The sequence below is a fragment of the Pipistrellus hanaki genome, assembly GCF_964339955.1.
Source record: "Pipistrellus hanaki genome assembly, chromosome: 13".
Taxonomy (NCBI): Eukaryota; Metazoa; Chordata; class Mammalia; order Chiroptera; family Vespertilionidae; genus Pipistrellus; species Pipistrellus hanaki.
The window spans coordinates 27,097,834-27,120,155 of record NC_140515.1 but is presented as its reverse complement, the minus strand read 5'-3'; the positions used below and the strand labels follow the sequence as shown (position 1 = coordinate 27,120,155).

Genomic DNA, 22,322 nt, shown 5'->3' with positions numbered 1-22,322 from the left:
TTACCTTGTAAAAATCTGCTATTTCTTAATTTACTAAACTTGGAGAACCTCTACTCTTGCAAAATTCCTTATCAAAGATTAGCTTTTCTGTGAAAATGTCCTCCATTTCCAACTTCCTCATAAATACCATTCTCTCCTCAGTTTCACTGGTACTCAGTTCAGTTCTTACCATCAACATAGCAAGCACATAGTGCTAGTTATGTCTGAAGGCAAACATCATGTGGTATGAACTACTGAAGTGCCAATGTCTAGATTACTGGCAAACACAAAAAGCGTTGATAAGCATCTCATGGATGCAGATCAAATGCCATGAAAATAGCACTGACCTCTATAAATCAAGACAGAGCTGCTCTACAAAAGTAATCTAAACAGCTTATGGTTAGTAACTAAGTAAGGATCACCTCATTAGCATGATCTATTATAACGTCTAGCACATTGTAAAAAACTTAAAACTTATAAACATCAAGATGACTATTCACCAGTATTTTCACACGTAAAGGCTTTGGAAGTCAGGGTTCAACTTTTCTCAATGTCATGGTGTTCTTTTTGAAATAAAAATAGAGCTGAGGCGCTTTCTGAACCGAAGTTAAATTCTGGGATCTCATTGCTGTCACTTACTTCAGTGTGCATTTCAGTATCTAAGATGAACTTGGTCAGAAGCCCACAACGAAGAATACAAAAGACCTCCAAGTCCAGCTCTCGGAATAATAAATGGTAATTCTGTAGTGACACTGTCTTTTCGTCTTTACCTTTGAACTCCTAAGGAGAAAGTAACAACAACCAACAGAATAAATGAGGATTCTATTTAGCCTAATTTAAAAATATATATATTTTATTATTATTGTTTTTAAAATAGTTTATTTTTTATATATTTTATTGATTTTTTACAGAGAGGAAGAGAGAGGGATAATTAGAAACATCGATGAGAGAGAATCATCAATCAGCTGCCTCTTGCACACCCCTTTACTGGGAATGTGCCCACAACCAAGGTACATGCCCTTGACTGGAATCGAACCTGGGACCTTTCAGTCTGCAAGCTGATGTTCTATCCATTGAGCCAAACCGGTTTCGGCAACATAGTCTAATTTTTAATGAAGATTGTGAAGTGCAATTATGCATTCATCAAAAAAGTTACATTTTCATCATATCACAAATTTCCTTTCACCAAAGTCTCTAAATATTCCTAAGACAGAGCATCTAATTTATACTGGGATATAGATCACACATTGAAGTTCTTGATTGTTTTCTACTTAGAGATAAACTATTGAGCAAGGTATTATGGTATAGTATAGAAAACTATGAGCTTAATGGCCAGAAAGATTTGGCTTCTTCAAACTGATGGTCACCAGGTGGGGTGGGGGTGGGATAGGGGAAGATGGGTGAAAAAAGTGAAAGAAATTAAGTACAAAATATAAAATAGTCATAGAGATGTGAAGTAGAGCATAGGAATATAGTCAATAATAATGTAATAACTATGCATAGTGTCAAAAGGGCACTAGACTTATTGGGGTGATCACTTCATAAGGTATATAAATGTCTATTTTGCACACCTGAATCTAATATAATTTTGTATGTTAACTGTAACTGGGAAATAAATTAATTTTTAAAATAAAGTTTTTATTGATTTAAGGGAGAGACAGAGATAGAAACATCTATATTGCTCAATCAGCTGCTTCCTACATGTCCCCTGCTGGGAATCAAGCCTGAAACCAGGGTAAGTATATGTCCTGAATGGGGATAGAATTGGTGACCTCTTAATACAACCACTGAGCACCACCAACCAGGCTAAATTAAAAAAAAAATTTTAATGTATTTTTATCGAATTCAAAGAGGAAGGGAGAGGGAGATAGAAACATCAATGATTCTGAATCATTGATTGGCTGCCTCTTGCACATTCTTCCCCCTTCCCCAACACTGGGGATCGAGACCACAACCGGGGGCATGTGCCCTAGACTGGAATGGAACATGGGACCCTTTAGTCCAAGGCCGAAGCTCTATCCAACCAGCTAGGGCTAAATTAAATTTTCTAAATAATATTTTACCTCAAACCCTTGATCAAGTACTTATTAACCACATCACCCTGACTAAGTTACTTACCCTCTCTGGGTCTTAAGTTTTCTCATTTATTAAATTCGAATATGATTACTAACCTTGAATTTTTTAAAAAAGTTATTTTTACTTATTTCAGAGAGGAAGAGAGAAAGAGATAGAAACATCAGTGATGAGAGAGAATCATTGCACGCCCCACACTGGGGATCAAGCCCATAACCTGATTCATAAGTCGATGCTCAACCAATAAGCCAAGCCGACACTGCCTAATGTTGAAATTTTAGGAGGATTAGAGTAATTATACATAATAAATACTTAATAAACATTGCTTCTCAGCTTTTGGCTAAGATAAAGTATAATACACAATAAACAGTAGCTAAGAAACAGAAATAATTGGGATCCACGTGGTTCAGGCAATATCACAAACACATGAAACCCACTTTGTGAGTAGCAGAGTTATAGGAAAAGGGAACTACTGTTTATTAAGTACCAGAAACTGTACAAAGTATTTCATGTTATCTCAATCTATCAAGAAGTTGACAATCTGGGATTGCAAGGGGAAAGAAGCTAAAAGGAGTATATTTACAACTATGCTTAAAGACAGAAGCTGATAATTACTACAAGGAAGAATTCAAAGTACTGCTAGGATCCAAAAAATGACAAAAAATATTCAAGAAAATAATTAGGAAAACAATGTGGTTGTGATAAGAACTTGGGAGTCTAACGTGAACTCTGCTACTGATAGGGACACTGTAAGGCCTACAGAAGCTTGTTTGCCTCTCCTTTCCCTAATGCTTCTCTGTGAAATGCAGACAATAAAGCCGGTCCCTCTGTTAATCTCACTGGGCAGTCACACACCTTCATGGATATGCATCATTCCAATACCTTTTCCAGCTGGCCTCTATTAGATGGTGTAGGGTCGCATTCTGAACCGCCCTCCTTTGAAACCATGTCATGGGAGGATGTTTTGTTGCCACCTGCTTTTCGCTTCCTTCTTCCTTATGTTTCAAAAAGAGAAAAGTGACTCAAGGAATCAATAATCTCATTTACTAAATATCACTGCCTTTAGAAAACAACCTGCTAAAAAATCCTTAGAGGCATAGGAGGTGAATTTCTTAAAAAAATGATTTCAGAGAGGAAGGGAGAGGGAGGAATAGAAACATCAGTGACAAGAAAGAATCATTGATGGACTGCCTCCTGCAGGTCCCCCACTGGGGACTGAGCCCACAACGCCGGCATATGCCCAGATTAGGAATTGAACCATGACCTCCTGGTTCATAGGTCGATGCTCAAACACTGAGCCACGCCAGCCGGGCCAGAGGAGGCAATTTTATAACCCACACTATAGTTCATTATAAATGCTAAAGAAAGGGTTCAATTACATAATCTCTCCAATACTGATGCCTTGATGCATATAACCTCTTAGGTCAATTCAATATGACTCAAACCGAGACAGTAATATGTAAGAACTTACCTGTAATTCCTTGTTTTTTTATTTTTGCTGAAAATGCAGTGCTGGCATGAGGTGTTACATCTAAAGTTTCCAAGTCAAAGGCTGCAAGGGGAGGACTACAGTCTGGTGTGACTGAAATAAACAGCAGGCAGAAACTCAATATATAACCATCATATACCACTGTTAGACTGGGAATACTAATTATCCAATTGGCTAAAAACTAGTTTTAGAACTACCAAGCATGGCGGACTTCCTATAAGAGGCATTCAAGTTTTATCTGGCTGTTTTAGCATAGGAAAATGGGCCATAGATAACTTAGGAAGCTCCATGTTTTCCCCAAAGAACCAAGCTAACACTTTATCTTTTATTTTTTAAAATATATTTTTATTGATTTTTTACAGAGAGGAAGATGAGAGGGAGAATCATCGACCAGCTGCCTCCCGCACAACCAACCAATGTACATGCCCTTGACCGGAATCGAACCAGAGACCTTTCAGTCTGCAGGCTGATGCTTTATCCACTGAGCCAAACTGGTCTTGGCCAAGCTAACACGGGACAAGTTTACTTAATGGTCAGAGGTATTACGAACTTTCAGCTCTACTCCTGGTTCATAACTATGCTTAGGAAGTCAAAAGGCACTGCAACCTACTGGTTGACCTCCAAAGAAGCAACGTAACTTTACCAAAACCTAACCAATGTTTTATATTTTCTTAAGCAGAAAGAGCTCTTGGAGATAATGATGGAAGGAAAATGGACACACACATTGCTATCATTAAGCCTGGCTTACAAACTAACTTCTTTATCTCCTCACTGCTGTCCAAGTAGGGCCATCAGTAGGACTATATTTCCCTTACCTGCCAAGTATTTCTCCAGGATTCCCTGTAGCTCTACAATGTGCTTTACCCGGGTGAGCACCTTCACCTTCATCTCAGGTGACATTTGCTGACAAAAGGCATTTACAACCTGCAAAAGTACAAATTATATTATCATACATTGAACTATTCAGATTTTAACCTTATTCATCCAGAGCCAAGATGATGCCGTTCAGCAGCAGAATCTGTAAGTTTAGTCTATAATGTAAAAAAATGCTCTCAGCAAGATGCTGTAGAGAGAAAAGCCCTGGGCCAATACATAGGACCTTTTAGTCTTAGTTCTATTTATTACAAGTTAAATGACAAGACAGAATAGCACAGTGGCTAGAGAGCATACACTTTGTGAACCAAGTCTTATTCCACTACTTACTAATTGTGTGATCCTGCCAAATCTTGAAACTTTCTGAGCTTTTATTTCTTCAACTACAAGATAGAAATGCACTCTGACTGGTTTGGCTAGCGGATAGAGCGTCAGCCTGAGGACTGAAAGGTCCCAGATTCAATTCCGGTCAAGGGCATGTACCTTGGTTGCGGGCACATCCCCAGTGGAGGCTGTGCAGGAGGCAGCTGACCGATGATTCTCTCTCACTGATGTTTCTAACTCTCTATCCCTTTCCCTTCCTCTCTGTAAAAAATCAGTAAAATATATATTTTTTTAAAAAAGATAGGAATGCAACTGTTGTATGAATTATACTATACAATAGGGATGCAGCTGCATTAGTTAAATGAGTACAGCATTTGGCATGGTAGAGTGCTTGATAAATTTTAATGACCAAATTCTCTGTACCCACAATTCCATATGTATAAAAAGAGGATAATATTCATTAGTGCCTATGTCATAATATAATTGTGAGGATAAGAAGAGAGAATTCAAATAAACTTTCTCAGAGATATTATGCATGAGAAAGGAAATGAGATGAAGATATAAGATGATACCATCATTTTCATCATTTCATTTTCCTTATATTTCATACTAGTGGTTCAGTGCACAAAATTCATGCACTTTAAAGGGGAATTAATTAGAGGAAATATTTTAATATTGCTATTTGCCCTTTCTCTATAATAGAAGTGTCAGAGATGAAAGAAAATTAGTAAAATGTACATGAAAATCTTTCTCCTGATAGAGTCTGGGCCACCACGGGACCCAGAGTCAAGTCTCCATCCACCTGTGTGTGGCTTGAAATCGCACGAGACCCAGACTTGGCTGGCCCCATCCGTGTCAAGCCCTGCTGGGTGGTGGCGAGCAGCCTCAGGTCCCCCATCAAGCCCCACTGGGCAGAAGGGTGCAGCCTCAGGTCCCCCCCCCAGCCCAGTGCCATGCAGCCTCAGGTCCCTGCTGATCACCCGTTCCAGCTCCTTACAGGAAACACCGCCTTCACTGTGGGCACAGCCATCTTGTGTTACAGGAACCCTACCTCTGCTGTGGGTGCAGACATTTTTGTGACAGTGTGATGGTTAATTTGCATATTACATCTTTATTTTATAGGATTATTGTGCATTTCATTAAGTACAAATATGTTCTTTTTTTAATTAAATTATTATCTGTGTACATATCTTACCATTCCCCTCCCCCTTCCAAGCACAAATATGTTCTAAAAGAAGGGGGAAACCCATTCAATTGACCTCACTGATTTGAAACAGGTGTGTACTTAACACAGGATAAACAGTATTTTTTTCACAGGGAAGAAGACGACATTATTCCAGGCAGAAGTAAAAATGCTGTGAGAAAGGGTTGGAGGTAGTAAAGCATAGGCAACATTAAGTGAATTCTAGTATTTTAATTTGGCTGCATCAGACGATACATATAACTGGCGGCAGGGAGGGGGGGACAACACATACAGCAAGAGAAATACACTGAGGTTAGTGTGTGGCAGACTTCTTAAGGCATCTTGTGGGAACCAAGAAAATAGTTTACTTTTAAAACTAACTACAGATAATAGGAGAAATGTTTTAAAAACTCTGCTCACCTCTCGGAACCAGTTGACAGTAAGACATATGAGTGAACATATGAATGAACGTTCTTTATCAGACATGGACTCCAGCCTCTCTCCAGGCTCCAGATCAGTGAGCATTATAGGACAATCTGAAAGAAAGACTTTTTTACTCTCTTTGGTTCAAGTCAAGAGAACCTGGATGCTGCCCCTAGAGCTAACTCTCCTTCTGTGTAATTTCCCCTTAACTTGTATGTGAAGATCAAGTCCCCAAATACTTCCATATTAGCAGCAATCAACAAATATAATTAAGAAGTATTAGCAACAAATATAGAAACAAAGACCACAAAGTAATACAAAGTAATAAATCAAAACTCTAACAACTGATTGTTAACATGTTGGGAGACTGGTATGTATTATTTTGTCTTTGGAACTCTGTTATTATTGCTATACTATTCCGCGAAGTTAGAAAATTCCTGCCCCAAATACCATATACTGGTCTGCCCCTTCCCTAAGTTTACCAAAGAAAGTTCACAAAGAGGACTGGTTGATAACTTTGTCCCATACCTAACAAACCATCAATCTCCTCCAAGTCTCCATTATGTTGTTTCTCCACACAAAGTCTCAGTAACCGGAAATAGGGAGCCAGGCACAATGGGGAGACCAAGCTGGGAAGGAAAAATCCATTTCCATATCAGTCTTTACAGGCATATTAGTTCACATTTATATGATTAAAGGAATTTTGCCCCAAATGACTATCTACCTTTAAGAACATATGACAAGGAAGTTAATGGATGCACAGCAGATACATAGTGAGCCGCAGTGGCGGAAGGTAGAGGTGAGCAGAATGAATGCCATGTGTGACGAAGGAGGGAGTGAAAATGGCCAGGAAGACAACTATGTCCCTGGGAGGGAAATAGAAACAGAAACAAAATAGCCTCACAGAAACCGCTGACTGTCATGAGAACGCAAATTCCAACCAAAAGGCCCAAGAAGAAAATAAAGATTCTGCTAACCCATCCAAATACTACCTGTCTTGGGAGAAACCCTTTTCAATTAAGTTCCCCACAGACTGCAAGAACATTCAAAAGAGGTTTTAGAAAAGACCGTGTACTGACTTGTCTGATTCCTGTGAAGTCCTACTCTCATCTTCTGCAAAGTCCTGAGAGAACAACATTGGCAGGAGGTTGATAGCAATGCCATCTTGACTATTGTATTCTTCTAGTCCATAGAGAGCTTTCACAGGAAATGGATAGTTACTGTGGAGAGAAACCAGAATCTGATGCCCCAATTCAAAGGCATACAAGTCTATAGGGGAAACCACTAGAACAAATCGATCTCCCTATTATGAGAAGAAATGAGAACCAGGAGAAAGGATAAAGTAGGGAAACGTTTTGCAATTCTGGAGCCGGGAGTGCTGGGTGTGGGATGAAAGACGTTGTGGGAATCAGCTAAATTTGGCTGAGGTCAAGGGCATTCTGATATCTGTACTAGCTACTGACATAATTTATTCACCAGTATAATCAAATCAGGGAATAAATAGTACTTACCCTTTTGGAACAGCACACAAATCAACCACAAAGGCATCTTGAAAATCGTTAAAGATGGTCTGCCCAACCCAATCCTTCAGGGAGCAAACAAGAGAGACTGTGTAACCCACGGTGTATGTGCAGTGGAGCCCTAGATAAACTATTGGCCTTTTTAAGCCTCAATTTCCTCATTTCTAAAAAGGAAATAACAATAATACCTTATACATAATGCATGAAAAATGCTCACTACACTGCCTGGCACTATCAACAACATCATCAATACTATCAACACCTCATGCTTACTATTACTATGTGAAGAAGGCCTCAGAGGGGAGGTCTGGGCAGGGGAGTCAGAAAAGCCTTCCCACTTAGAACTCATAGGATAATTTATTTTTGCAGCACAACCGAGAGAGGGATTGAAGAACGAGTAGTAAAGCAGCACTTATGCTTTGTTGCTTTAAGAAAAGATACCTGGGCCGGGACCGGTTTGGCTCAATGGATAGAGCGTCGGCTTGGGGACTGAGGGGTCCCGGGTTCGATTCCGGTCAAGGGCATGTACCTTGTTGTGGGCATATCCCCGGTAGGGGGTGTGCAGGAGGCAGCTGATCGATGACTCTCTCTCATCGATGCTTCTAGCTCTCTATCTCTCTCCCTTCCTCTCTGTATAAAATCAATAAAATATATAAAAAAAAAAAAAAAAAAAAAAAAAAAAAAAAGGTTCCTGGGCCCTAGCCGGTTTAGTTCAGTGGATAAAGCATGGGCCTGCGGACTGAAGGGTGCCTGGTTGATTCCAGTCAAGGGCACATATCCAGGTTGTGGGCTCGATCCCCACTAGGGGGCGTGCAGAGGGCAGCCCATCAATGGTTCTCTCTAGTCATTAATGTTTCTATCTCTCTCCCTCTCCCTTTCTCTCTGTAACTAATAAAACATATTGGAAAAAGGAAAAGATACTTGGGCTTACCTGGACTTTTGGAGCCAGCTTTACTATTTGAATCATGTTGGCAAGTTCATCATAGTACAGTACAGAGGCCTGAGGAGACTGCTTACTGCAGGAGTGAACCAACTGCAACAAGGAGGTCACCTGGAGGACCCAAAGACAAAGAATGGCTCAGCCCTTGAGCTGCCACTGCTTCCCTAAAACCTTTCACCCCACTCAGTGTAGGTTTTTCCCTTTCCAATTTCACTGGCAAAATGCTATTACCTCTCACCTAAGGTTTTCCTGAGCATCTGAACCAGTCTGTCTTTGTCTAATCTCATCTCTTTTCCAATCCAAAAGACACATGTAGCCATTTGTTTTTCTAAAGCAAAGCTTGGGTCAGGCCATTTCCAGGCTAAGAAACCCTTAAGGACTACCTCTGAGTAAAAAAGTAAAATGTGTTGGCTCACATTCAAAGACTTGTTTACTATCTCTAATATGGCTTTCTCTCCAACTCTTCAATTACACACTGACTATGCTCTGATCAATCTGCTATTCTTCAAACACGGCCCATCTTTATCGCTCTCGGAATTCATAATTTAATTAGGGAGAATAGACAGATGCTGAAATAAATGCAACACAAGCCAGTAGATTCTAAGTGCCACAAGAGTGGTATAAATTCCTTTAAGTTCTGAAAAACATATATTGAAAAAACCAGCTTACTTTCTGATAAACTGACAGTGACCAGAATCAATTTCTCAATTACTCATAAACATATCCAATTACATTACAAAAACTCACCTGTGTATACTGTTCATTGCTCAGGTCTGCATTTCCTTGGCTCAAAATTGAAAATGTACTTCTAAAAAGAAAAAATTTTAGCTTCACTTTTGTAATATTTTGTAACAACCAGCAATTAAGTTTAAGAATCTCAACTTCCCCAGGATGAGGGTGCTGACAAAAATACATAAAGGGCCCTAGCTGGTTTAGCTCAATGGATAGAGTGTTTGCTCGAGGACTAAAGGGTCCCGGGTTGCAGGCTCAATCCCCCTGAACCTGGTTGGGGTGCATGTGGAGGCAACCAATCAATGTGTGTCTCTCACAATTGATGTGTCTCTCCCTGTCTCTCCCCAACCCTCTACACTCTCTAAAAATCAATGAAAAAATATCCTCAGGTGAGGATTAACACAAAAAAGTGCATAAAGAGACAGAGGAGTGTTTATTTAATCCACAAAATGTGGATTAGAACAAACAATAGCTATCTTAAATAAAAAACAACCACCATGCTTTATTGATTTTGGAGAGGTGCACAACAGAATAAGCTGAATTGGAAGAAGGCAAGGTACGTGTTTATTGATCTCTTCAAAATCAATAAACACACACAAACAAAAGAAACATCAATGGCCTGGCTGGCGCGGCTCAGTGGCTGAGCACTGACCTATAAACCAGGAAGTCACAGTTTGATTCCCGGTCAGGGCACATGCTCGAGTTGCAGGCTTGATGCCCAGTGTGGAACCTGTAAGAGGCAGCCAATCAATGATTCTCTCATCATTGATGTTTTTCTCTCTCTCACCCTCTACCTTCCTCTCTGAAATCAATAAAAATATATTTTTAAAAAAGAAAGACAGGAAGAAAGAGAGATCAATCATGAGAATCATTGATTGACTGCCTCCTGCACGCCCCTACTGGGGATCAAGCGTGCAACTCGGACATGTGCCATGACTGGGAATTGAACTGAGACCTCCAGATTCATGGATCTATGCTCATCAGCCAGGCTTAGATTTTTCTTTTAAGGGCACTAAAACTAGTAATAATCATAAAGTGAGCACTAAGCATTATTCTAGTCATTTCATGTTCTCAACAACTCTAGAAAGTAAATACTATTATCTTTATTTCACAGATGTGAGAATACAAAAGCATAAATAGGTAAAGTAACTTGCCTAAGATTATTAAGCTAATAAAAAACAGAGCTAGTATTTGACCCCAGGGAAACAGTGTAGCTCTGGAAAATGAACCAGTAATTATTCAGCCTCTACAAATTACTAATGCTGATTCCAAGGATGTCTTTTGAAGTCTCAGGAATTCCTGAAAAATCATTTAGACTAGAGGGATAATGAACTGAACTCCAATGTAATTTTTGCAGTGGTAATATCTTATCAAGCGCCAAATCAAATAATCCTTTTGATGCTACAATTGTGGCATCAAAGTGCAGGGGAGAAGAGGCACTCACAGGAAGACTTTGTGTTAAACATAATGCCCCAGAGAAGAGCACAGCAATGAAGAAACCTATATTGTCTAGTGCCCAGATAGAGCAGATACAGAAAAATACATCCCAGGAGAATCAGGATTTCCCTTTTGTAGAAAAATCTCTAGAACTTAATTTCTTGGCAATCTCTAGTTTTTAACCATCAGATTGCAATGACTATTATCACAATTCTGTAAAAATCATAGCAGGTATATACAGTCAAGACTGTGAGTGCCCTAGCCAGTTTGGCTCAATGGATAGAGTTTTGGCCTGAAGATTGAAGAGTCCGGGGTTCGATTCCGGTCAAGGGCACATGCATGGGTTGTGGGCTTGATCCCCAGTGGGGGTGTGCAGGAGGGGCATACAAGAGGCAGCCAATCAATGATTCTCTCTCATCATTGATGTTTTTCTCTCTCTCCCTCTACCTTCCTCTCTGAAATCAATAAAAATATATTTAAAAAAAGAGAAAAGACCGCTTTCCTTTCCTCTCTGAAATTAATAAAAAAATATATCCTATATAATAAAGAGGCAATATGCAAACTGACCATCATTCCAACATACAAGATGGCTGCCCCCTTTGGTCAAAGATGGCTGCACCAAGATGGCTGGCAGGGGAGGGCAGTTGTTGGCCATCAGGCTAGCATGGGAAGACAGTTGGGAGGGACCAGGCCTGAAAAGGAGGGCACTTGGGGATGATCAGACCTGCAGGGGAGGGCAGTTGGGGGTGACCAATCTGTAGGAGACAACAGGTGGAGGGAACCCAGGCCTGCAGGGGAGGGTAGTTGGGTGGGGGGGAGGGAGGGAGACTAAAACTTCAGGGGAGAGCAGTTAGGGGTGATCAGGCCAGCAGGGGAGGGCAATTAGGGGTGACTGGGCCGGCATAGTAGGGCAGTTGGGAGGGACCAAGCCTGCAGGGGAGGGCAGTTGGGGAGAACCAGACCTGCAGGGGAGAGCAGTTGGGAGGGACCAGGTCAGCAGGGGAGGGCAATTGGGAGGGGGGGGGGACCAGGCCAATAGGGGAGGGCAGTTAGGGGCGATCAGGCTGGCAAGGGAGGTCAGTTACGTGTCAATCAGGATGGCAGGGGAGTGGTTAGGTGTGATCAGGTTGGCAGGCAGAAACAGTTAGGGTCAACCAGGCAGAAGAACGGTTGGGAGCCAGCAGTTCTGGATTGTGAGAGGGATGTCCAAATGCCCATTTAGGCCCAATCCTACTGGGCAGTCGGACATCCCTTGAGGTGTCCCAGATTGGAGAAGGTGCAGGCTGGGCTGAGGGACAACCCCCAACTCGTGCACAAATTTCGTGCACCGGGCCTCTAGTATATAAATTAAAAGATTAGAAGTTAACATGGAAAAAGGTAGTATGCAAATTATCCTCTCAACCAGGGAGCGGGCCAGTAAGGGAGGTCCCAGCTGGTGGCGGCAGGCAGCCATAGGAAGGGAGAGAGGACCAGGCTGGCTACCAGGAGCCACTAGGGACCTTACCAGTGCACAAATTTCATACCCTGGGCCTCTAGTGGTTTTAATATCTGCTGTTACAATGATATCTACACATTGTAATATTTTATTCTGTAAGGCAGCAACTTGGTTAACTGACCTTGAGTGACGAAAGTCAGAATTTCCATGCATACCTGTCTATTGCCATGACGCCAGCCATGGTGATAGCACCAATAATACCAATGAGTTTGTACTTGAATATGGTGCTAGACAGCTGCTTCCTTACCACCAGATGCATATCATCCTACAAGGAGACAATGATACAAGAAAGAAGAGGAATGGTACAGCAAAAGAACCTACATATATCAGAACCAAAACACCTAGAATAGCAAGGGTTTTACCATTCACTAACTGAATTTTATAGGACAGTGCCTGGTACATAGTAGACATTCAATAGTAACCGTTACTATAGTTACTACTAGACAGTTGCTCAATAAGCATATGTGAATTGTCCTAATGCTATTTTCTGTGCAGCTAAAAAAATAATGAAATAAAAATAGTTAGGATATGCACATTCAACACAATCCTTAATAAAATCCCAATAGCATTTTTTGCAGAAACAGAAAAACCCATACTAAAATTTATATGGGATTTCAAGGAACCCAAACAGCCAAAACAATCTTGAAAAAGAACAAATTTGGGGGCTCACTTCTCAATTTCAAAATTTCTACAAAGCTATAATAGTCAAAACAGTGTGCTACTAATAACATAAGGACACACATATAGACCAATGAATAGGATCCAGAAATAAACCTTCATATTCACAACATGGTCAATTGATTTTCCACAAATGGTGCCAAGACCATTCAATGGGGAAAAGATAGACTTTTCAAGATGCTGAAGAAACTGGATACCCACAATCAAAAAATGAAATTGGCCTAGCCAGTGTTGCTCAGCATCAACCCATGAACCAAGAGGTTACCAGTTCAATTCTCAGTCAGGGCACATGCCCGGTTGCCAGCTTGAACCCCAGCAGGGGATGATTCTTTTCATCATTGATGTTTCTATCCCTCTCTCGTTCTCCCTTTCTCTCTTTGAAAAAAACCCCCACCAAGAACAAGAAAAAGAAAAAGACAATCCCCAGAATGGGAGAAAACATTTGTAAATCATATATCTAGTAAGAAATTAATATGCATAATATATAAAAAATTATTACACATTAAAAAATAACAACATACCCATTTAAAAACTGAGCAAAGGATGTGAACAGATGTTTTTCTAAAGAAGATATACAAATGACCAATAAACACATAGATGCTCACCATTAGTCATTAGGGAAATGCAAATCAAAACCACAGTAAGATACTATTTCACACCCAGTAGGATGGTTATAATTTAAAAATTGAAAAATACGTGTTGGTAAGGGTGCAGATAAACAGAAACCCTCAACTATTCATAGGAATGTAAAATGGTATAGTCACTGTAGAAAACAGTTTGGTGGGCCTCAAAACATTAAACATAATCACCATATGACTCAGCAAACTTATTCCTAGACATATAAAAGAATTGAAAATAGGGACTCAATGAGAGACCTGTATTCTTATGTTCACTATAGTCAAAAGATGGAAAAAGCCCAGTGTACATGAATGAATGAAGTAAATGTGATATATACTTTAAAGTATACAATAATACACATAAAATGAACTTTTACTCAAGCCATAAAAAAGAATGAAATTCTAATATATCTTTCAATATAGATGAAACTTGAGCATATTATACTAAGTGAAATAAGACAAACACAAAAAGACAAATATTATATGATTCTATATAAATGAGATACCTAATATGCAAATTCAGAGAAGAAAATAGATTAGAGATTACCAGGGGCTAGGGGGAAGGGAGATGGAAGATTATTGCTTAATGGGTACAGAATTTCTGTTTTGGATGATAAAAAATTCTGAATACAGGTAGTGGTGACTGTTGTACAACATTGTGAATGTACTTAATGCCACTGAATTATTTATTTAAATATGGTTAAAATAATAAAATTTGTTATGTATGTACCACAATTTAAAAAAAGTGACAAAGCTCTAAATTAATATGAAACTATCGCCAAAATGTACTGCTACATGAAAAAGATGTTCAGGATGTAAAACAAGAGGGTAAGGAGTAGAATAATAGATAAATATAAATAGGTAAATGCTCAGGACATCTCAGAAAGCTGTAATATAGTAACAGTGATTGTCTTTAGAGAACTAGATGTCTAGAGGACTGAGAGAGACTTATTTTTCACTACCTTTCCATACCTTTTGAATTTTGTATCGTGCATATTACCTAGCCAATTGATTTATTTTTTAATTTTAAAAGCGCGTTGTTTGTTCATAATTTAGTATGGATTACTGCCACAGGGTGGCACCAAAGATACAAAAGAGCCATGTGTTACGATTCTAACTCTTATTTGAGTCCTCTGTCTGGCTTTTTCACAAAGGAAAACAAGCTCAGATGATGTAGAATGCTTTCACCGAAGGCACTCAGCACAGAATATAAATTACTTTTCTTACTCAGTTTCATAATTAGCTGATTACAGACCCATTTCCACACAGGTCTAACATGCCAAACATCTCAGTGCTTGCTCCACAGTAGGCACTTAATGTTTGTGGTTGGAAAATAATAAGCAAATGCTGAGACTATGACTATGCACTCCATTTCTACTACAACACAGGCTAGATTTATTATTTTTTTTCCAGTAAATTGCAATTAAAAAGGTTTAAGTTTCTTTCTCAACACACTACCTCTTACCTGGATGTGACTGCTGCTTTCATGCTGTTTGCCGAATGCCAGGGTGCTGAGCATATAGAAGAGTTTTCGTATTTGCCGAGGGGACATTTTATCCAGATATTCTAAAATGCCCTGTAAAAAAAAAAAAAGCAAACAAGCAAATTATATGGATAAGAACTTTTTTCCTTTAAAAAAAATTTTAATCCTTATAAAGATATACAGATAGCCAGACATCTATTCCACAAAAACCTCAGGTTCTCGAAAGCTACTCTAAGACCCCAAAGGGCAAAAATCCTTAGTCATCTTAACATGTCTCTTCATTCTATCTTTTTCTCTATTCTTCCTTTTTCTTAGTGAAAACAATATTCTGCCAAAAGTTATATCTCTGACTTTCCTGTATCATGTCAGGTTCTATTTCATATATTACTAGAGGCCGGAAATTCGTGCATGGGGGTGTGTGTCCCTCAGCCCAGCCGGCACCCTCTCCAATCTGGGATTCCTCTTACAATCCAGGACTGCTATCTCCACACTGCTCGCCTGCCTGCCTTCCTGTTTGCCCCCAACTTCCCTCCTCTGCCGGCCTGGTCACCCCTAACTGCTCTCCTCTGCTGGCCATCTTGTGTCCATATGGGGGCAGCCATATTGTGGGTTGGAGTGATGGTCACTCTGTATATTACTTTTATTAGATAGGATAAGAGGCCTGGTGCACGGGTGGGTGTACCGGATCAGGAAGGGGGTTCCCTTGGGGCATAGGGCAGCCTGGGCAAGGGGCCTGTGGTGGTTTGAAGGTCAGCCACACATCCCCGCGACCCTTGCAGAGGCCCTGGTATCTGGGATTTATTTATCTTCTACAATTGAAACTGTGTATCCTTGAGTGGAGACAAGCCTTCTGCTCCCTCCATAGCCACCGCCATATCTTCTATACTTGAAACTTTGTGGCCTTAAGCGAGGCCTGGGCTGGCCAGAGTGTGCAGAAAGCTTAGCTTCATCCACCACCAGGGAAACGCAAGCCTCCCTCCTGTTCTCTCCATGGGCACAGCCATCTTGATTGAGTTAATTTGCATACTTGCTCCTGATTGGCTGGTGTGTATAGCAGAGTAATGGTTAATTTGCATACCACTCTTTTATTAGATAGGATTCTTTCTGGAGAATCACAAAGGGATTATTTACTTCTTTATTTTTTTTAATACTCACCAAAGGATATTTTTCCACTGATTTTTAGAGAGAATGGAAGAGAGAGGGAAAGACAGAAAGAAATATTAGGCAACAAATTAATGTGTTTCTCTATGTGCCCTTGACTGGTATCGAACCCTGGACTCTTCTGTCCTCAGGAGCAAACTGACTAGGGCAGAATTATTTCCTTTTTGACCTTGGGTAAAACCTCAGCATTCTCATCCCTAATATGGGGATAACACAGCTGATAGTTACCTTTCAAAGCTCAGACTTAATTATGTTAGCTCCCTTATACAAACTTGGAATAATTCCTATTGTCTGTAAGATAAAGTTGAGCCCAGCCAGCACAGTTCAGTGATTGAGAAACAACCTATGAACCAGGAGGTCACAGGTGAATTTTTTTTTTTTTTTTAATATATTTTATTGAGCCGAAACCGGTTTGGCTCAGTGGTAGAGCGTCGGCTTGGGGACTGAAGGGTCCCAGGTTCGATTCCAGACAAGGGCATGTACATTGGTTGTGGGCACACCCCCAGTAAGGGTGTGCAGGAGGCAGCTAGTCAATGTTTCTCTCTCACTGATGTTTCTAGCTCTCTATCCCTCTTCCTTCCTCTCTGTGGAAAATCAATAAAATATATTAAAAAATTAAGAAAAAAAAAAAAAAAATATATATATATATATTATTGATTTTTTTATAGAGAGGAAGGGAGAGGGACAGAAGCTAGAAACATTGACCAACTGCCTCCTACACCCCCCCTGACTGGGGATGTGCCCACAACCAAGGTACATGCCCTTGACCGGAATTGAACCTGGGACCTTCAGTCCGCAGACTGACTGCTCTGTTCACTGAGCCAAACCGGTTTCGTCCACAGTTGAATTCTTGATTGGGGCACATGCCGGGGTTTAGGGCTCGATCCCCAGGGTGGGGCATATAGGAGGCAGCCAATCAATGATTCTTTCTCATCACTGATGTTTCTATCTCTCCTCTCCTCTCCTCTCCTCTCAGAAATCAATATATATAAACTTTAAAAAGATAAAGTTGAAACTCTTAGCATGGGATTTGAGACCATTCATAATCTGGTCCTGTCCTATTTCTTCTAAGCTCACTTCCCACCACCTCTCAACACACATCCTATTTGCCAAACAGTTCATCTACTAGTCATATCCAGGCACACCATGGTCTTGGGTGCCAACCTGCTTCTGTTCAAACTGCCCTGTGCCTATATGCACTTTCTTCCTTTCCTTTATCAAATATTCCCCATTTTTCAAGAATCACTCAAAAGTTATCTCCTCTTTGAAAACTTTTCCAGCTTCCGAGGTCAAATTAATTATTCCTGTTCTGGTGTATCTTTACTAGAGAATTCATCATGTATTTTTAATGACTATAAGTCTTTCTATCATCAAAGACAAGGACTGACTTTTGTACCCACAGACCAAAAATAGAGCCTATTACAAATCATAAAAAAGTATTTGCTGCCGAAACTGGTTTGGCTTAGTGGATAGAGCGTAGGCCTGCGGACTGAAGGGTCCCAGGTTTGATTCCGGTCAAGGGCATGTACCTTGGTTGCGGGCATATCCCCAGTAGAGGGTGTGCAAGAGGCAGCTGATTGATGATTCTCTCTCATCGATGTTTCTCTCTCTCTCTCTCTCTCTCTTCCTCTTTGTAAAAAAATCACTAAAATATATTTTTAAAAAAGTATTTGCAATTAATACATAGATGAATTATTTTCTTTGTATTATTTCCAATCATCTCACCTCCTTCTCACCTCCTCCTGTCAATTATAATGCTCAATATTTAAAGTACAAAATTACTGCCAACTGATAGCAGCTATTTCTCAAATATCTGCAAGAAAGAAAAATGATTCGATATACGTCCATTAAGGGACTAGATACCTTCACAAAGACAGCATTCAGCCTCATAACAGAGAGGTTTATAACTGCCAACTCTAGGAGAACATCCAACGCAATATCAACTTCGGCTTCATTCCCACTGCAGATGTGGGTCACGAGGGCATCAATCACTTCCTGTATGAAGAGTCAATAGGACAGGATGAAGCAAAAATATGGTAGAGCCATCTTAAGGACGGTCAAGCCTGAGGGCTTCCAATCTCAACTTAGTCAAAATCTCAATCCACTCTATCCCAGCGACTAATTTTATTATCTAGTTTTCATTAATGTTGGGATTCAGGAGGTTTAAGATTATGCCAAATCTAACTACCCTACCATCCAGTCATCTCCCATAATTATCAAGACAGTGAACATTATCTAAACCAGTGATTTTCAACTGGTGTGCCATAAGAATTTTTAAAAACATGCAATACCTGACTATTTAGTCAGGAACCCTAACATCTTTTCCCTGAGATTAATAAAGGAATAAAAAAAAATTACAACCACCAAAAAAATAGCCGTCTTGCCGAAACCGGTTTGGCTCAGTGGATAGAGCGTTGGCCAGCGGACTGAAACGTCCCAGGTTCGATTCTGATCAAGGACATGTACATTGGTTGCGGGCACATCCCCAGCTGGGGGTGTGCAAGAGGCAGCTAACTGATGATTCTCTCTCATCGACGTTTCTAACTCTTTATCCCTCTCTCTCTCTCTGTAAAAAAATCAATAAAATGTATTTATAACAAAAAGAAGAAAAAATAATAGCCATCTGGTGTGAATGAATCAAAATTATACCTATTTTTGCCTGGCCCAAGCACTGATCTATGAACCAGGAGACATGGTTTGGTTCTAGGTCAGGTCAGGGTTGTGGGCTTGATCCCCAGTGTGGGGCAAGCAGGAGGCAGCTGATCAATGAATCTCTTTCATCACTGATGTTTCTATTGCTCTCTCCCTCTCTGAAATAAAAATATATTTTGGGGGGAAAATTATACCTATGTTTTTGTCAGATTGGTAAAAAACGTATTTTTTGGTGTGCCGCAGAAAAAGTTTGAAAATTACTGACTTAAACTCTCCTGATTTTTCTCTGTGGAATAGTCTTTCTCTATCTCATATGGGTTAAATATTAAACTTTATGGTGTGATTATATTTAACTTATTGAAATTTACTGAAAAGATGGCCTTTGAGGATCTAAAGATTGTAGAAGTTTTTATCTGTTAAACTTCTATGTTTCAAAGCACCATGTGCCATGATAGTTTTTAAGATGGTTAAAAAAAAAAAATCTTAGATGCCATTCTCCCTTTCCTTTATAATGCTGCTCCATATAAAGTCATCTGGCTTCCTCAATTGCAATAGCTAGCTCATATCAATTGAATCTATTGCTGGTGTAAAATTTTAAAACTTTTTCTTCATTTTTTAAAAAAGATCCATTCAAATGTGTTTTAACATTGTTAATAATAGGTACAGAATAAGACAAAATAGGACACTTTGTTCTTTGATTTCATAATCACTTCCTGTAAGTATAGTCCTCCCTCCGTGGATATGTGTTATTAAATTTTGTGTTGCATGTTCATGAAAATGGGGCTATGCCCTCAGCCTTTCTTCTTCGTTTGTCTTTTGCCAAATTTTTTTCCTAGGAAACTCCAGGATCCACTGGCAGTTGATTATTTACAGCTAAATTTTAAGACTACAGTTCCTGTCCTGTGAAGCTTCCTGACCACAGCTCATTTGGAGCATACTGGATCTGAATCTTCATTTTAGACTCAGAGAATTTTAGAGCTCAAACCAGAGTTCGATCCTCCAATCCAGTCTCTTTTATCAGGACTATCCACTTGAACTAAGTTTTCCCAACTCCCAGTTCTGAGCTCTTTCTTCCACAATGCCTTCCACCAACAAGCAATAAACATCAGATCATATGCAGGTCAGTTGGACTAGTACTTCTTCCCTTTTCCCTGTTCCCTCTTTTCCAAAATAAATATTTCAACATACCTGTTGGCAGTAAGTATCAAAATACTTAAATGCATATTTGTATAAGAGACTGCCAAATAAAATTATGCTCTGGTCTAGGGAGTGCAACAAATTCTGAGCCAGCGATAGAATGGATGGACAAACATCCTTAAGAACCTTGAGGGGGAAGAAAAGAGAGAAAAAAGTTTTAGCACCAAGAATTGCAAATCCTTTTGGAATGTGAGATATCTCCCAGTCAACTCTCATGTTAAATAAAGAAACCTTAATCTTTGCTTTACCCAGAATAATCCTTTATCATTCTGAATTCCCCCTCACCCCCAGTTCAAAAGGATTCAGCATATAAATAATTGGCCTTGAAGCTCCAAGAAGTTAAACTACAAGCCTAATAGCACTGATTGTATCTGCCCAATTTGGGACTAGAATCCAGATCTTCTAAATCCCAATTTTCCTCACTCAATTATACAGCCCCCACCCCCCAAGTGATATATTAAGCTTGCTCTGCTTTGATTATGATTTGAAATCAATCCACAAGGTTCAATACTAATTAAATTGATTTCTTTGTAAGATCAAGAAGAGGCCCTGGCTGGTTTTGCTCAGTGGATAGAGTGTCTGTTTGAAGACTGAAGGGTCCCAGGTTCGATTCTGGATAAGGGCATGTACCTTGGTTGCAGGCATATCCCGTGTGTGTGTGTGTCTGTGCGCGCGCGTGCGCGCACACACACAGGAGACAGCTGATGGATGTTTTCGATATTTCTAACTCTCTATTCCTCTCCTTTCCTCTGTAAAAAATCATATACTTTAAAAAAAAAAAAAAAAAAGGAAGATCAAGAAGAGAAACTAGCCGAATCCGGTTTGGCTCAGTGGTAGAGCGTCAGTCTGCGGACTGAAAGGTCCCAGGTTCGATTCCAGTCAAGGGCATGTACCTTGGTTGCAGGCACATCCCCGGTAGGGGGTGTGCAAGAAGCAGCTGGTCGATGTTTCTCTCTCATGGACATTTCTAGCTCTCTATCTCTCTCTTCCTCTCTGTAAAAAAATCAATAAAATATATATTTTTTAAAAAATATCCTTGGTGAGGACTAATAAAAAAATATTTATAATAATAAAAGTGCAATATGCTAAATAAAACAGACATAGCCATGGCGGTGGGGGGCCGAGCCCCTTTGCATGAATTTTGTGCATTAGGCCTCCAGTATATTTTATTTATATATATATATATATGTGTGTGTGTGTGTGTGTATGTGTATGAGTGTATATATATATGTGTATATATATATGAACATTAAATCCATTTCTAAATATAAAATCTTAAGGACCAACTATATATATATATATATATATATATATATATATATATATATACATACACACACACACACACACACACACACACACACATAAGTTTCTAAGTCAAGCCCCAAAGCACTGCTACCATTTTCTTAGAAGGCATACACCTAATATCCTAAAAATTCACCTGAAAACATCATTCCTAGCTTATAAAATCCTAATTTTAATGGTTTATATTTCAACAGGAATGATCACCTAAGGTCACAATATTGAATAATCAAATAGTAATGGTTCAGATGCATGATTATGTCTCTATTAGCATTTCTTTGGTTCTGTATGCTGAGGAGTTTTAAAAACTACTTGGGCCCTGGCTGGTGTGGCTCAGAAGATTGGGTATCATCCTGGGCACCAGGTGGTTGCTGGTTTGATTCCTGGTCAAGGGCACAAGCCCAGGTTGCAGGCTTAATACCCAGTAAAATGAGTCCAAGAGGCATCCAATCATTGTTGCACTCTCAGATAGATATTTCTCTCTGTCCTTTCCTCTCTCTCTAAAAATCAATAAACTATTCTTTAAAATACCCCACAAATCTTAAAACAGACACACGTTTGTCAAGTTGCAGATAACACAGAGCTAGACATATCTAACAGCTGACTTTATTATGTCAAAAATAAGAAACACAGTCTTCATCACTGTTTTCTTGGTTTCTTGAAGAACTACAAGAAGCAGAAAGGGAATAAAATAATTAAGATTCAAAAGACTCAATCAGCTTGAATAATGGGCTGAAATTAATAATATGAAATATTAGATGGGA

The 22,322-nt window shown here is 39.6% G+C and overlaps 1 protein-coding gene and 1 long non-coding RNA gene across 3 annotated transcripts in view; one reads left to right on the top strand and one right to left on the bottom strand.

Annotated features, from left to right (window-relative positions):
* FANCD2 (FA complementation group D2) overlaps positions 1–22,322 on the bottom strand; it is a 73,204-nt gene that overhangs the window by 24,032 nt on the left and 26,850 nt on the right. For both annotated transcript variants that reach the window (XM_084901888.1, XM_084901887.1), the window contains exons 16-29: positions 20,248–20,382; positions 18,271–18,402; positions 15,229–15,339; positions 12,624–12,733; positions 9,552–9,612; positions 8,796–8,915; positions 7,856–7,929; positions 7,424–7,564; positions 6,873–6,973; positions 6,342–6,457; positions 4,357–4,465; positions 3,524–3,634; positions 2,935–3,047; positions 619–759 (exon numbers count right to left, since the gene is read on the bottom strand). In XM_084901888.1, coding sequence (XP_084758014.1) covers positions 619–759; positions 2,935–3,047; positions 3,524–3,634; positions 4,357–4,465; positions 6,342–6,457; positions 6,873–6,973; positions 7,424–7,564; positions 7,856–7,929; positions 8,796–8,915; positions 9,552–9,612; positions 12,624–12,733; positions 15,229–15,339; positions 18,271–18,402; positions 20,248–20,382 — 1,575 coding nt within the window. The remainder of the gene's footprint in view (positions 1–618; positions 760–2,934; positions 3,048–3,523; positions 3,635–4,356; positions 4,466–6,341; positions 6,458–6,872; positions 6,974–7,423; positions 7,565–7,855; positions 7,930–8,795; positions 8,916–9,551; positions 9,613–12,623; positions 12,734–15,228; positions 15,340–18,270; positions 18,403–20,247; positions 20,383–22,322) is intronic.
* LOC311631661 lies at positions 985–20,920 on the top strand. Its single transcript, XR_014796618.1, has 3 exons — positions 985–1,714; positions 19,896–20,179; positions 20,792–20,920. It is a non-coding gene; the product is annotated as an uncharacterized lncRNA (long non-coding RNA).